Below are 16,860 nucleotides of genomic sequence, written 5' to 3'. Positions count from 1 at the left end.
AGGATAGGACGTTCTAGCTTATGTTTGGATGAGCAACAGTAATTTTAAATTAATTTATTTTTCAGCTTATATTTAAACTTACCGACAATGAAATAAATAGCGAATTGATTTGTCTAGTAAATTTAACAGTATCTTACATATTTTGTACTGTACATCTAAGTCCCAGGCTCAGTTCTAATCAATTTATGTTCAAAACTTACTCAAAGTAGCAAACACCTACTATTTTCATAGCACAAGAGATTGTGTGTGTCTGTATAATGTACTAGTAGATATATAGACATATACAAACATGTGTGTGTGTGTGTATCATTTAATTTGTGTGTATATGTATCATACATTTACATAGACATACACACACACAAAATACATAGAAATGCATGTGTCTCCCTTGCTAGGGAGAGGAGGCAGGGTAAACACTTGGAGACAATGTGGGGCAGTGTTTAGAGGCAGATGCTGCACTGAATATGCTGAATGTTCGGGAGAGGAACTGCTGGTCAGACAATAAGAACCATTGTGGATGATCTGAAGGCAGAGATCTGGAAACACTTTCAATGACTTAAACACACTAACATTTCTCTTTTTGAATTACAAACAGAGCTCTTTTTTTTTTTTTAATCTATTGAAAATACTTTAGGAAGTACAAAACACAAGTGAAAATATACCTCCTCCCCCACCAAAATATAATTCCTGCCTGAAACTCAAAAGGCCATGTGCCTCTGCTATCCCACTGTGTACCTGCCGTACTCTGGTTCCGAGTCCTGTGTGGACTAGGAAATGTTTTAGTGTCCAAAGTGCTGGCATGTTTTCTCTTTTCTGTTCCCTTCTCCATGCTACAGGATTGCACAGTTCCGTTGAGAATAGACCTAACATCACGTAACTACAGTCACTTTATGACCGCATTTTTCTCAGTTTTGGGTGTTAGCCTTTTCTAGAACTTCCAGGTCCTTGAACACAAACCATGTCTTTTTTTACTCAGATTTTCTTTATGACCAGCACAGCAAACTCAGCAGCAAATGCTGCTTGAGCTGAAATAGCTATTTTGTCTTTCTAGTGAACAGATCCTGTTTGAATACTTAAGAAAGTACAATAATACCCTTGTGGTTTCCTAGGGAAATGGTCCAACATCTACTGGCAAAAGATATGTTGCAGAATTAGCTGGTCACCGGGCATGCCAAATGTATGATACTACACAGGATGGTTGACTTTTATTAAATGTCATTCGAAAACCAAACTTTGCTGGCACGGTGAAAGGAGGCTTTCTTTTGGATAGAATTGTGTCTTGCACTTTCATTGCCTTCAAAAATAGCCCTTTGTTCCAAATAATAAATTGGCATTTTAAAAAACTATCATAAGCCTATCTAACCCCAGTGCCATCAAAGCAGCAATTGCATAAGTCAGATTGCATTTCACATTGTGTGTGAGGGACAAAAAGAGAAGGGGGGTAGAATACCACTCGAGGTTTAGCTGGGCAGCATTTTTCAAGGCCTGTTTTCTAGCAGGAAAAGTACTTAGAAATACAGTGAGGCCAACACAGTCACTGGACCCAGGTGAGCTAATCTCACTTTGGTTCCAGGGCTCTGTCAAGGAAATATTCAGTGATTTTCTCACTGAAAAGAGTTTTCAGTTTAGGTTTTTTGTTTGTTTGTTTGTTTGTTTGTTTGTTTTTTAGTTTACAGTTTGTGGGGACAGGAGGTGGAAGGGGCATCCCAATTTGCAATGGTAATTTCCTCTCCCTTTCCATCCTGGCAGGCTTCAGAGAACTTTGCCCGCTGGCCGGTCTTTCATTGCCATGGATACCAAGAACATCCCTCAGATTTTGCAGCAGATCTTCACCTCCACCATGTTGTCCAGTGTTTAAGAAGTGCCCTTTGTCACCCTGAGGCCTGGGATTTGCAATAAGATGGGAATAAAAAGTGCTCTGAAGAAAAGAAGGCACAGCAAAGAGAACCCATGCAGTGACTAGATAATTCTGACATCCCTGGCTCTTCCTACACTTGTCCAGTAACCAGAATTCAGAAATGTATCCAGAGGGGAGCTTGTGAATGGAATTACAACCATTGCAGACTTACAAGTAATTAGCGGAAGCAAGTTGAGCTGCATTTTATAAAAGGTGAGGGTGAAAGGAAGGTGGTGTGACAACCTTGGTGCTTGGTCCATTTCCAAAAACCTGAGGGATGGAGAATACCTAGTTTTGCCTTAACACATCATCATGACATCTAAGATAACAAAGGTGACCCCACTGTGAAGCCCTGATGCCACATTCTGACATTGAGATCGAATCTGTACAAACTCATCCAACTGGTTCCTGCCCAAAAATTAATTTTCTCTTCTCCCCACTTTGTGTTGCCCAACAATGATGTGATAGTATTAAACCCATTGAAAGTCCTTCTAACAGCAGCATTTTATTAAAGGTTGGATTTTCTCAGTAATTCCATTTTCTTGGCCAAAACCAAAAGGAATCAAAAGATCCTTGGATTGCTTCCTGTCCCACGTGACTTTTAAAAGGTTCTTTAAATAATAAAGAGCAAATGCCCTGTTCTCTGGGGGGCTGGGAGTGGAAGGATAAGGATGTCTGACATTGAGTTCCTGTTTCTTCTTGTTCTTCTACTGCTTCTCAGAAGTTTCACACTAGTCCCTCTTGGTTTCCAAAATGCAGTGCTCAACATAACAAATGCTTATGTTTTTACTTAAAGCAAAGTAAAAACAAGGCAGTACATTTGAACTGAATGATAACTAGAAATTTCTTTAGCTATTAAAAAAAAATACCCTGTTCAAGCTTCATTCTTTTTCTTTCAAAGTGTATCTTACTCCCACCCTGTCTTGGACTGACCCTTATTTATCAATAGGCTCAATGTCACTTAGTTAAAAATCAAATGCTTCAGTAGAACTCAGTATCTCTCCAGCCATATAATAAAACGTTCCTCTTCACCACTGATGGTAAAGTCAGATACACTGGGGCACCTTCTTTCAAGTTGGAAAAACTAGCCTTGCTAATAATGTTACCTAATTCACTCACATGGACTAGTAGTAGTGAAATTGTACAGATGAATTTCACTGTCATCAATTAGAGGAAATGTAAAAAGATAACCCATTTGTTCCAACACCCCATCTCCCTATCAGCTGTCAAAGAAATAAAAGCAATCGGATTTCCAGTACACTGTTGCCAATGAGTTTGCAAGGCATGTCTTGTTTTCCTAACCAGAGCCTGCCCTGTGTGTTGAATCATCCAATAGTGCAAACAATTGCAATGCAGTGAGTACCTCTAAAAATGTAGTTACAGCCCAGCCGTGTTGCTTAGTGGTTGAGCGTTAGCCTGTGCACCAAGAGGTCACCACTTGAATTCCCAGTCAGGGCACCTGCCAGGGCTGTGAGCTCAATCTCCAGCAGGGGGTGTGCAGAAGGCAGTCAATAGATATTGATGTTTCTCTCTCTGTCTCTTCCCTTCCTCTCATTAAAATATCAATAAAACACATAAAAATGTATCTACATTAACAACAATAAGAACATCAGCAGCTAACATTTACTGTGCACCAGGTATGCTAAATGATTTCATATGTTATTTCAGTCAATCCTCACAGCAATGCATGCAAAATAAGTACTTTTTACCTCATTTCACAGACAAGGAAACTCAGGCTCAGGAACGTGCGTCACTTTCCCAAGATTCACAGTAATAGACTATTGACTATTCATTGCACTACTAAATTCCTCAAATAAAACTGAGGCTTAGAGAAGTTCAAGGAAATAGACGAGGCTCACTGTCAGGCGGGGCAGCGTCCGACAGTGCTGGTTGCCCTCATGCTTCTTTCTTCTCACAAACCAGATGTCAACTCTTGCGCCTTTTCTTCTTTCTCCCAGTGCACCTCTTCTTCTGGTCAAGTGACCATTTCACAGAGCTCCCTCCTCTCCTTGGTACTCAGAAGCTGCCTGCACATATCCAGGCACTCAGAGGGGGTGGAGGTGGGGCTCAGGGACCCAGGGCATGGGACACTGCTGGCAGCGCTTCCAGCCACTCCTTCCTGGGCACCTGGGCGTAGGGAGGATGTTCCCACCCAAGGGTCAGCCTAACCCCCAGGGCGCCGGCTGCCAGAGGGTCACAGCCCCTGAAAGGCTTTAGAAGTCCACCCAAGAGCACCCGACAGAACAGCCTTGTAACAAATCTTCCACGTGTGCAAGAGTGAGCACAGCATTTTTTTAAAACATGGAATGAATGTTGTCAAGTAATTTACCTTTCCCCACTGGCCAGACATGCTTTGCAATTGTATAAAAAAAAAAAAAAAAAAAAAAAAAAAAAAAACCAGCAAAAACCACCTTCCTGATTTGTAAAAGAAAAGAATGATGGGGGCGGGGGTGGAGAATGAGAAGGTGAAGGGTTTTACTTTCACTTCTTGCAATACCTAACAAGTATGTGCCTTTATTATTAAACGCACTTAATTATGGGCCACTTCACGCTGTTCCCAGAGCCTCCGTAGAGCCGGCCATTATAATAAATGCACTGTGTGCCTCAGGGGGTCCCGCTGAAAGGCGCTAGCCTGCCGGCTCTGTGGTGAGCCCCAGCAATGCTGAGAAGGTCCATTGTTGCCCGTGAGCAGCCAGGAGGAATAAATGCGATGAATGGCACAGTACTTGGTGTGTGCTGCCCGGGACCCTTTGTGTGCCCGGCATCATGACCTCACTGCCGGGGGCAGCCCAGGCCCCCCCACAGACGTGCATCAGAGCGGGAGCACTGGAGCCCGTCACAGGTTTGGAATGAATCATTTAATTCTCTACACCCTTTCCTGTGAACTGTCAGAGGAGGAGAGATCCATCAATGCCAGCAAGTCTCTAACCAACTTCTGGGGTTGGGAAGCCATTCGGAAGTGGGGCTCTGGAGCCAGCATTGTCCGCGTCCTGAAAGGCCGGTTCCGGAGGCCACAGCCCCTCCACCGCCCCTGTGCCTGTCAGCTCAGCCGGAATTCGCTTCCTCAGAGCCCAGAGCCCAGAGGTATGGACCAGGGTAACACCAGCAATAGTCGCTTACTTATTGTGTTCCCTTCTAATTGGTTTCTAACATTCTAAGCTGATTTCTCCTGTCTGAACAAATTTTCCTGGAATTGCATCTCAGGAATAGTTAAATGTCCGCTTGTGCTTAGGATCTTGTCCATAGCTTCTTCATCTTATTAAGAGAGAAAATGTCCACTCTTTAACAGTTGCTCCAACCCGTCACTTACTGTTTATAAAATTCTCTGACGAAGAGCCTCACTCACTACTATTCCTGGCCGGGCTGCAGCGGGAAGCTCTGGCCTGTTGCCTCTTTCCCTTTCCCCTGAGGCGGGCTGTGGCCGCATCCTGCAGGCGCTGGCATGGAAAGGCTCCCCGGTGCCACCTGCAGAGGGAGCGCACACACCTGCTTGGGGTTGGTCAGAGAAAGGAAGTTCTGGATGCGGCTCAGCCATTAACACCCTGTGCAAACTTGGGCTAATCGCTCTGGGTCTCAGCTGCTTCATCTGTGAATTCAAATTTGGCCAAAATGATCTGTAACCAAAGTTCCATGTTCCTATGTCTCACGCAGTGAAGTGACTTTGTCCCTCTCTGTCTAACAAGAACTACATCACGTCAGTGCATTTTGCCCCCCGAACCCCACACACATTAGCGCTCGTACAGAGGACTTGGGCACCTGTGTCAGTTGCCCTAAGAAAAAATGTTCCTGACGGAACGTGCACCCTAAAAGTTATGCAGTTGCCATTAGAATTGAAAAAGGGGCTTTCCCTCATCAGCCAGACAGATATTTCTATGGAAATTTCTGACCATTGTCTCTTACTTTGCACTTTGCTGCCTTAAAATAAAACTTCCTATCTACCGATCTGCACAGTGGGATCCAAAAGGATGCGGAATTGGAAAAGTACTATGTGCCGAGAGCTGGCCTTTGTGCCGAGACTAAACAATGTGCAATTGTGCGTGTGGTTTTTTTTTTTTTTAATTGTTCAATCCTGTAAACAGGATTTGCCTGGCCAACCTCGCAAGCTGAGACTGATAGGACACTCTCTGAGACGCGGTGCTGTCTGGAGCTCCCCCCTCCCAGCAGAGCCGGTGTCTGTTCTCGGCTTTGGAATGCCAGGGTTACATAATTTTAAGTGAGTGGTGCTTGTGGCATTTGGCCACTCAGAGCAAAGTATCACATCCTTTAAGGTAGTTGGGAGCCAGAGGCTGTCAAGAACGACATGTTCTGCTGGAAGGAATCTCATCAAGAGACTTAACTCTAAGGAGCCGCCGGGGGGGCCCCCTCAGCAGCCACAGAGCCTCCCTGGGTCTCCCCTCTTCCCATGGGCTCCAGTGAAAGGGTGTGGGAGCCCCCAGCTCTTTCTCTAAAGGAACAATCAGTATTTGGCAATAAACTGTGGCCCCAAAGATGATCGTGTGACCCCCCAGAGGAGTGTCAGAACATAAGGATTTATTCAAGTTACGGCAACTCTGAAACATTAGTAGCGGCAGCTGGAGCTTGACCGGGCACGGAGGGAGCGATGTCTGTCTGAGCATCCCGCGGCAGGTGTGTCCCTGATGTAGCCGGCATGTGGCAGGGAGCTAGTGAGCTTCTCCTGAGGCCTCTGGGTAATTGGTCTCATGACACCATACTTGAAGCCTTATTAACTGAAACAAAGAAAAAAGGCATATTTATTTAATCAGACCAGACATTAAAGTTGGAATTTCACATGCAGTATGTGCATATTAATAAATGCTGATGCTGATGTAATGAGGCTGGCCATTTCTCCATACAGTGCTGACTGGACGCCTTCCTGGGCCTCCAGGAATAGAGTGAGCCTCAGTGCAGCTCCTTGGTCCATTTCCTTTACAGATGCTGTTCTGGCCCATGTGATCCCAGCCCTGCATGCACAGGGCCAGAAAGGAGTGCTTGCAGGCGCAGTGGAAACCAAATGGCAATGCTGGGGCAGCAGCCTGTTGGCTGGCCTTGGCCGTGCCTCCTGGGGGTCATTCCCTCGGAGCCTGGGGCTGGTGAGAATCTGAGGGTCTATGCCGCAAGCCAGGACCCCCAGATTCCAGGGTGTTATGCACAGAAAATAAAAAGGGTAGGTGATGGCCCTGCCGGCGTGGCTCAGTGGTTGAACGTCGACCTGTGAACTAAGACAGTGGTCAGCAAACTCATTAGTCAACAGAGCCAAATATCAACAGTACCACGATTGAAATTTCTTTTGAGAGCCAAATTTTTTAAACTTAAACTTCTAATGCCACTTCTTCAAAATAGACTCACCCAGGCTGTGGTATTTTGTGGAAGAGCCACACTCAAGGGGTCGAAGATCCGTATGTGGCTCCCAAGCCACAGTTTGCCGACCACGGAACTAGGAGATCACAGTTCAATTCCTGGTCAGGGCACATGCCCGGGTTGGGGGCTTGGTCCCCAGTGTGGGACCTGCAGGAAGAGGAAGCACCTTTCAATGATTCTCTTTCATCACTGATGTTTCTATCTCTCTCTCCCTCTCCCTTCCTTTAAGCAAGGGGGCGGGGGGGGGGGGGGGGGGAAGCAGGTGATGAAGGGTATCAGGAAAGTCAGAGCTTAGTTAATGGACACGTGGGCTGGGAAATGCCGCTATTTATTTTGCGGCTGATAAAGAAGGTGTCTTTGTCAGAAAGGTGTCTTTTAGGTCCCCAATGCTTTTGCACGACTATTTTCCAGGCTGACGGAATATGCACGTTCACACATGGCAGGCTTAAGCACAAAGACCTGGTATTTAGTATGAGTGCCCGGACTAAATCTCTTTCATTCTACGGGGCCTTCTCGGAAACTGGGAGGAAGGGAATGCTGGGTGCAGAGGCGGGAGATCGCAGCAGCTCCACAAAGCGCCTGAGAGCAGACATTCAGTCACTTGGCTGGAACACAGCTTCGCACAGCTGGCCTGGCTCCTCGCCCCCAGCATCTGAAGTCTGTCTGCGGAGCGGAGTGTCTCAGCGCGAGGGGCTTCTCTTAAAACACAAACGGCCCTGAGAGGCTATCCATCATGCGCATCTTGATTTGAATTCCTTCCTTCACGGGCTTTCCTCCAGCCCCAGCTGAGATGAAGGGCCTCAGACAGAGACTGTGAGGGGGTGAGGGGTAGAAGCTGGGGGGAGGGGGCGGGTGCATTTGCAGCCTGGAGCATCAATGGGGCAGAGAGACACCATGTGAGGGCACAAGCCCCGGGCACAAAGGGGGTGCCATTCTTGCCTTGGGCGATGGATTTGTTCTCTCCTCCCAGGAGCACTCGCGGTGGGCTTGTTGGGTGTGGCTGGGAATAGCTTAGTTTTCCTCAGTCTTGCTCTTTAGAGACAATAGATTTCCACCTGTATTATTTTTAATATATTTTATTGATTTTTCACAGAGAGGAAGGAAGAGGGATAAACTAGAAACATCGATGAGAGAGAATCATCGACCAGCTGCCTCCTACACAACCCCTACTGGGGATGTGCCCGCAACCAATGTACATGCCCTTGACTGGAATTGAACCCGGGACCTTTCAGTCCGCAGGCCGATTCAGTTTCGGCTCCACCTGTATTGTGCCCTCTCTTCTCCCGAAGCTCTGCCTGATTCTGGTTCTGCCAGGAGGTGCTTCCCTGGCGGTGATCCTCGGCCTTCACCCCAGGGCAGACCTCCCCGCTGTGGACGCCTCCCACAGCCCTGGCCATGTCTCCGGGGAGTGAACAGTCAGATATTTTTATTCCTAGTTTTGTTTGCCAAGAAGGACTTCTGCCCTGTGCTGTGGGCCTTTGGAAAGAGAATTTGTACCCCTGAGAGGCCACAGCCTTATTGGAAGCCACTGCCCTCGCCGGCGGCAGCAGGGCCAGCTGAGCCCCACGGGACACAGTCCGATCAGGCAGCCCCGTGGAAAGAGCTGTGGGTGCCCCAGCCCCACCCTGGAAGGACGGGACCGGGACGGGAGTGGGTGTGAGTGCCCTTCAGCGGAGCCGCCTGGGCCGGGAAGTTTTCCGAAGTGTCTGTATTTCAGCCTCAGGAAAAGGCTGTTACGTAGCAGTTTCTAAAAACCCTTAAGTAGTATTACCTCAGCACCAATAATAAACCAAGAGCCTCTGAGAAATACATGTGCTTCTTAAAGAAAAAGCTTTTTTCTTTAAGATGGTTCTCTTCTTTTTCTCTTCTAAGAAGAGCCGGGTTTTCATTGAGAAATAATGGACATATATCATTACATTAGTTTCAGATGCACAGCATACTGGCTGCCTATTTGTGTGTAGTGCACAGTGGTCACTAAATAAGTCTGGTTGCCATCCACACCACCAGCACAGGGAGAACCAGTTGGGGCTCTGCCAACACCTCCCTCCCCGTCACGGCTGCCACCCCCAGGAGCTTGTACGGAAAGACCATGAATCAGTTTCCCTCTTAAAACCACGCCAGCTCCTCCCAGGACCATCTAATTCTCCTGTAGACACCATCACATCAGACTGTCCCACCGGGCTCTGAGCGGAGGCAGCGTGGCCGGGACCCTGAGAACACTGCGTGTCCACAAGCCGGGGCTGAGCGCAGGAGGCCGGGGAGCCGGCATCTGTGCTGGGAAACTCGCCCGCTCCCTGCTCCACCCCTGCCATCCACGCACCGGAGGCCCCAGCGCACTGTGCCTGCCGCAGGCTGGCCCGGGGCTGCGGGTGGTGCCCTGGCCTTCTGGGCATCCGCTTTCCCAGCTCTAAGGTGAGATGGCAACCCTAGTCTCAGGGTTCATGGGAAGATCAAAACGAGATCACGAAAGCCCCTCATCATTGGCAAGTGAAGGAAGTGGTCCTTTGGGAAGTCAGGGTCTGTTTGAACAGCCTTATTTGGGGGCCAAGTCATCCTTTGACCCAACCCCTCAGATGGATGCAGAGCCGGGGCAGCCTCCCCTCGGGTGAATGACGTGGGGACCAAATCAAAGACAGTAGAAGGCAGAGTGGCAGGGGGTGCGGGGCCGACGATGGGAGGCCGCTTGGCTCCAGAAGTCCGTGTCCCCCCAGGACGTGCAGAGCCGCGCCTTCTGTCTGGCTTGCAGGCGCGGTGTGACCATGAACTTTTTCCTGAGCAGAACTTTGTTGCTCAGGTTCTGCTGTCAGCCATCTGGGTGAGGGGAGGTGCATGGCCTTTCCTCGGAGCGGCCCTGAGTAGCTGCCCCACAGCCACAGGTTTCGCTTCGGAAGGCTGTGCCCGCGGGGACTTGATAAAAGCAAAGACTGTGACAGCGACAGCGCTCATACGCTGCTAACCTCCCTGGCGGTTCCCCCTCAAACCCTGGCTCTGCTACACCTTCAGATACCGTCCCCCTGCCCCCAAACCACTGGCCCCTTACACAGTCCCTTCTCGGGAGTGACTAAGGCGTCTTAGAAGGCTGAGCCTGGGGTTCCATGTTCTGGCATATGCAGGGAGAATAATAAAATTAATTCTTATTCAAAATAAATAGCTAACTCTTATCTAGTACGTCCCATGTGCCAGACACTTCCTGAGCAGTAGGTAAATAAACTCAAGTCCTTCAACAACTCCATGGGACAGGTACTATTGTTATTCCCGTTTTATTTAGAAAGCTACCATAAAAGGTAAAAGGAAAACCAGCTTGCTGGTTGAGGGAGAGAGAAGCTCACATGGAAGCTTGAAAATCTAAGAACCTGGCCATGGTTCCGACTTTCCAATGCCTCGTTGCAATTCCCTTTGGGGTTCAGATGCACCCTCCCTTCCCGGAGATCCCTAAAATGCCCTGGCATCCTTCCAACACCCACTCTTTACTGACACCAGCTTGGGACGTGTGGCAGAGTGGTTCCTGTTCTCTGAATGTCCCTGTCCCCTGGCAATTAGGTTGGGCCATATAGCTAGTTCTGGCCACATGTTCTAGGCAGTGAGCAGACGTGATGTGTGTTCAAAACTGGCTGAAGCATTGAAGAGCCAGTGTAGACAGGACCCATCACTGAGATGTGGAGGAATAACTCCCAGCAGGATTTGACACCATCCTCCTGGTACCACAGTAAAAATAGTCACGGGTGCTTCACACGCTGTTTCATAATCGTTCCGATGTCTGCCCACCATATCTCGGAGAAAAGCAGAGATCAAGTCCTGTTTGTCTTTGGCCTCGCCCTGGAAAATTGGTCAATAAACTGTTGCTAAGCGGATAGCCCCATGGGATACTAAGGAATGTGGTCCGGAGGTGCAATTATGCTGACTCTCAAGGATGGGCAAGGCTTGCATGAGCCAAGAGGAGCAGTGGGGAGTCCCAGGGGAAGAGTAGTTTGAGCAAGAACCTGAATTGGGAATGTTCCAAAGAGTAGCTGAGGTGGCAGTGCTGACCGGCCTGCTCTCCCAGCCCAGGCTGCCGCTGTCCAGCCAAGAATTTCAAAGGCTGCCCGGCCCTGAAAAGCAGCCTTCTCTCAGAGCCCCCAGGGTGGCCTTCTGGGCTCTCCCGCTGCTAACCCCAGCCCTGACTGGCCGGGTGAGGAGGGAGGAACCGGAGTAATGACCTCGCAACAGAGTAAGCCTCATTACATGAGCCACTTCATGATGTGGCTGCTTTGTTTTGCTTTGCATTTTTTTCTCCCCTTGAAAATGAGCTGAGAACCTTCTTTTACCCATGATTACAAGTTGGGTTGGTGATGAAAGGTCTGTGCCAGGCATAAGGGGCCCTCGGGAGGAGCTTTCACATTTGCAAGCCTTTTGTTGAAAAAGACTTACCGGTACTCTGTGGCCAAGAAAAAAAAGAGGGGGAGGGGGTAACAGGAGAGAGGGTTGAATCATCTGGATCTTTTTGGCTGCCTGGGATCCCTGGCTGATCAGCATGGCTGCCAACCATTTCAACCCCAACACAACCCCGGAGAACCTCCAGACTCATAAAGCTCTAGGAAACTTAGAAAAAATCATTGGCCCTTGTTTCCAAACCCCCGTGACAGTGTGCTTCAGCACGTCACTCTGCAGAGAGGCTGGCACAACATGGGTTAGTCAAATGGGATGGATGGATGAAGAGATGAATGAGTGGGTAGGTGACTTGGTGAGTAGATGAATGGGTAAGTAGGTTGAAGGAATTTTTTTAAATATTTAAAAAATATTTAAAATATTTAAAATATTTGAGCATTGTCCCATGGATTGAAAGGTCACAGGTTTGATTCCTGGTCAGGATACATGTCTCAGTTGTGGGTTCGATCCCTGTCAGGACTCATAAGGGAGGGAGCCAGTGGATATTTCTCTCTCACAGCATCAATCTCCTCATGTGAGGATTTAAAATAAATATAATTAAATAAATAAAACAAAATACTTCACCCCTCAATCCTCCAGGGCCTAACTCACATGACTTCTCTGAGAATATTTTTTGCTATTGCTTTGCCTCATATATTTACTCACCCATTGAACAAATATTTGCTGAGCACCTGCAAAGTTTCATACACTATCCCATGCTGGGGATACAACAATGAACTTGCTCTTATGGACCATATATTCTAGTGACAAGTGCCAAAACATAAACAGGAAATAAATATATAGGTACCGATAAGCTCTGAGAAGAAAAATAAAAGAGGGTGAGGATTGGGTTTGGGCACTATCTGTGCTAATAAAAGGATAATATCCTAATTGGTCACAATGTCCTCACAGTAACAACCGAACAGCAGGCTGTGTGGGGCGACAATACTGGCAGAGGGGTTAGCAACTGATCAGCAGGCTGCGTGGAGCAACCTGGTCGGCAGGAGGATTAGTGAGGGATGACCAAACGACTGAACAGCAAGCTGCATGGGGCTACCAGGCAGGTGGGGGGGAGGGGAGAGAGGGAGTGCGGTGAGAGGCAACAAGGCCAGCAAAGGTGGGCAGTGAGGGGCATTCAGGCCGGGGGTGGGGGGGGGCGGTGGTGGCGGGGGGGGGGAGTTGGGGACGACCAGGCTAGCAGACAGAGGCAGTTAGGGGTGAGCAGGCAGGCAGGTAAGCAGTTAGGAGCCGGCAGTCCCAGATTGTGAGAGGAATGTCCGACTGGTGGTTTTGGCTCGATCCCAGGGATTGGGCCAAAACCGGCTGTCAGACATCCCCTGAGGGGTCCGGGATTGGAGAGGGTCCAGGCTGGACCCCTTCCTCCCATACACAAATTTCGTGCACTGGGCCTCTAGCTTTAAATCAGGTACATAGAGAAGCCCCTGATAAGACAATTGAGCAGAAGCCTGAAGGAGGGAAGTCATGGGCTGCACAAATATCGAGAAGAAGAGCATTCCAGCCACGGGTACAGCATGTGCAAAGGCCCTGGGTTAGAAGTGCATTTCACAAGCTTAAAGAACAGCAGGGCCATGAGGCTGGATTAGAATTCAAGGGGGAGAATGCCAGACAACAAGGCCAGAGAGATAGCAGACCATGTGGGGCTTTATAAGTCACAGTAAGAACTTTGGATTTTATACGATGTAAGTTATGAGCAGAAGCGTTAACATACTCTGAGTTGCATTTTAAAAGGATCACTCAGGCTGCCATGTTGAGAATAGACTATGAAGGGTGAGGACAGAATCAGAGAGACCAGTTAGCAGGTTGTTGCAATAATTCAGACAGAGTAAGCTGGTACCAGGGGCAGGCAGAAGAGTGGGGGTGGTAATAAGTGGTCAGATCTAGATATATGCTGAAGGTGGCGCCAACAGGTTTGCTGAGGGGTTGGGTGTGAAATGTGAAAGATAAGAATCAAAGATGACGGAGGCTTTTGGCCTGCAAAGCTGAAAACTTAAGAGTTGTCCTTTACAGAAACCAAGCAGATAAGGTGACTCTGGACACCCCGCCTGCGCCCTGCACTTGTGCTCCACCGGCCTGCTCCCCCCTCACACGAGCAAGTTTTGCCCTTTGACCTTCCATGGTTGTGGCCTGCCGTTTGGATACCTCCAGCTAAGATCCTCTTTCCTCGGGGCACAATGTCTAAATACACTGGAATTAGCAGAGCTGTCCAGGTCCCCGTGAGCAGCCCCGGGACCGAGGCACCGACAAGCTCACATAGGGCTGCTCAGGAGGAGGAAGGGCATCAGAGAGGATCTCCGCCTGCCTGCACTGCCCACAGGGGAGCTCGGCTGGGTCCTACTCCAGGCCATTCACAAGAACGTCTCCGGTAGCAGGCAGGCAACCATCTTTTTAGTTTCTCAGCCGATCCCAACATTGGGCCAACATGGAGCGCCAGTTCCTTGGAACCAGTGCTTCTGCGGTGCCTTCTGGGGCTGGCTGATCCCAGCTGTGCTGAGCAAGGGATAAGGCACTGGGGCGGACAGAAAGACCTCTGTCCTTACAGAGTGAGGTGAACCAGACATGGGCTGCCGAGCATTCTTCTGCTTAGAACTGAACCCAAATGAAACTCTCACCACTGGACCTCACTCCACACCTCCACCCACAGCCCTGCTTTGAAGATGAGCATATTTCAAAGATTTTTTAAATGTACTAGTAGTTTGGCCAATCTGTGTCCAGGAATGTCTCCAGGCAAGCCCACCAGTGTGTGGAATGTGGCAGAGGTACGAGAGCTCAAAGCTGGGGGGATGGGGGTTGGGGGTGAGGGGGTAAGTGTTGTTTCCCACCCGGGGCCCTGGGACAGATGGGGGGGTGGCCAGGAACCAGAAGAGAGTGAGAGAATGAGGATCCCCCAAGGCATATTGACTTGGGAACAGGTCAAATTTCAATTCCAGACCCAGGAGCCAGGGCGACCTGCTCCCTTCATGAATGCCCCTCAGTCAGCCATTCCCTGCAGCCCGCCAGCAGACAGACACGCCATTCATTGCACAGAGCTCTGCTCCAGGCCTGCCTGTGGCTGGGACCCTTCCCCAGTCATTTGGCTCCCCAGACACTTCTGTGGACAGAACCCAAATAACCCGATTAAGGTAAGATGAAATGAAAAATATTTGCTCCCAAAAATTGCTAACATCTGTCCAGACCCCCCGAGGAGTCTGGGTGTGGGAGCAGAAGCTACTCCTTCTACACCCACCTACGGGGCGGGGGGGGGGGGGGGGGGGGGACACCTGTGACACAGGGACTGAGGAGACAGCGAGGGCATAGTCACCAGGCCAGCCTTGGACCTCGAGGCAAACCTTGACTCCCTTGACTGCCTAAGGTCGTGGTCAGCAAACTGTGGCTCACGAGCCACATGCGGCTCTTTGGCCCCTTGAGTGAGGCTCCTCCACAAAATACCACGGCCTGGGTGAAGAAGTGGTGTTAAAAGAAGTTTAAGTTTAAAAAAATTTGGCTCTCAAAAGAAATTTCAATCGTTGTACTGTTGATATTTGGCTCTGCTGACTCATGAGTTTGCCGACCACTGGCCTAAGGGCTCTAAGCGGTTGTTTGACCTCTCTCACCTTCAATTTCCTCACAGGTTTGTCAGGAGGATTACGTAGATGATGTGAGCAGGTGCTGACACGTGAAGGTACCTCACTATTTAAGTCTCCCTCCAGGTTTCTTTCTCTTCCTCTCTCTCTAAAATCAATCAACAAAAAATATCTAAAAGAAAAGGAAGAAGGAAAGATGCTTTGCCATGCTCTCATCAAGAGGTGGAGTTTATTTCCCTCCCCACGAGCCTGAGCTGGTACAGGGATGCTTAGCCACCAGAAGGTGGTAGAAATAATTCCGGACCAATTCCCTGCTCAGCCCTAAGGCTGTAGCGTGTTAGGAAGCCCTCACCTCCGTGTAGAAAGCCCAGCTCCTCGGCCAGAAAGTCCACATGGAGACTCATGGAGAAGCCATGTGGGAAGTGGAGAGGCCACTGTCCTGAGGCCTGAGAAGATGCCAGGTGACTCCAGCCCCAGGGTCACCTGACTACAACCGAATGACAGCCGCAGGGTGAGACCAGCACAGGACCCCCCCACCTCTGAGCCCAGAGAGCCCAGAACCTTGGGAGGCAATAACATGTTCACTGTTTTAACCAGTAACTTCAGGGGTGGTTTGTTATGCAGCAATAGTGCTGTTCTTAGGTAACTTCCTCCTGCCTTCATCTAAAATTCCCTTCCCCTCCATGTCTTCCCCATCAGGGTTTGCGGGGGCCTCTCCTCAGGGCCCCTCCTGGCACACACACTTCTTCAGTTCCCCTCGGACATGCTCTGTGCCACCCATTGTGAAGGGCAGAGCACACGGGGGATCAGACCACAGCAGGTTGTGAGACCTCAGGAGCCGTGCCTGGGTTCTTGTAACAAACCAGCCCTCCTACTCCCCCCTCACCCTCTCCCGGCCACCTGGGCCCTCCTCTCACTCTGACCCTCGGAATCACCATCTGTCCTCGCTGTTCCTTTGTATCCCGGATGCTCCTCACTCTCTGGGCCCAGGGTCGCCTCTAGGTGGGCACAGTCCTCACAGCCCTGACCGTGGACTCGGCCTCCTCCATCGCCTCCACAGCCTCCCCTTCAGGGCTGTGCTGAGGGTGGACTCAGCCTGGTTCTCACCAGGGCATCCCACAGGCCCTCCTCCGTCCTCTCCCGCTCCACCGCCTGACAGGAGTCCCAATCTCCCAGAGAAGTGGGAAGATATTGAAAGCCCTCGTTCCAGCAGCACCATCCGGGAGCATGACCGAGGCTGCCAGACATGCAGGTAGCGGAGAGGAAGAGATGACCCTCAGGGCTCCGCCTTGAAGGCCTTCTGCTGGCAGCCTGAGCCTGGTGAACATGGAGGACATCAGATCCATCCTCCTGGCCCAGAGCAGGCTGAACCGGGCTGAGAAGAAAGAGGAGATGGTGGTGAACTTCCACAGCCTGTGAGCGGTGAGCAAGTGCTTCCTGCTCCGCCTGAGGAGCCTGTGGCGATGGGGCAGGACTTGCAGCATCTTCTGCGGGTCAGGACGCTTGAGGGGAAGCTGGCCAGGCGGCACCGGGGCACCCCCCTGGCAGACGAGGATGAAGACCCCACCTGGCCCAGCACCATGACCACCACTGTCACCTGGAACAGAGCTGGGGCTCCTG

The 16,860-nt window shown here is 49.8% G+C and overlaps 1 protein-coding gene across 1 annotated transcript in view; it reads left to right on the top strand.

The window, feature by feature from the left end:
- Positions 1–4,256, top strand: part of VWA8 (von Willebrand factor A domain containing 8) — a 333,534-nt gene extending 329,278 nt beyond the window's left edge. Inside the window, exon 45 of the mRNA XM_084876526.1 lies at positions 1,750–4,256. Within this exon, the coding sequence (XP_084732652.1) occupies positions 1,750–1,858 (109 nt within the window). The 3' untranslated portion in view covers positions 1,859–4,256. The remainder of the gene's footprint in view (positions 1–1,749) is intronic.
- Positions 4,257–16,860: the final 12,604 nt, after the last annotated feature.

Source organism: Pipistrellus hanaki, assembly GCF_964339955.1.
Source record: "Pipistrellus hanaki genome assembly, chromosome: 3".
NCBI classification, from domain to species: Eukaryota; Metazoa; Chordata; class Mammalia; order Chiroptera; family Vespertilionidae; genus Pipistrellus; species Pipistrellus hanaki.
Note: the sequence above shows the minus strand (reverse complement) of the source record. Positions and strands in the feature narration are given on the sequence as shown.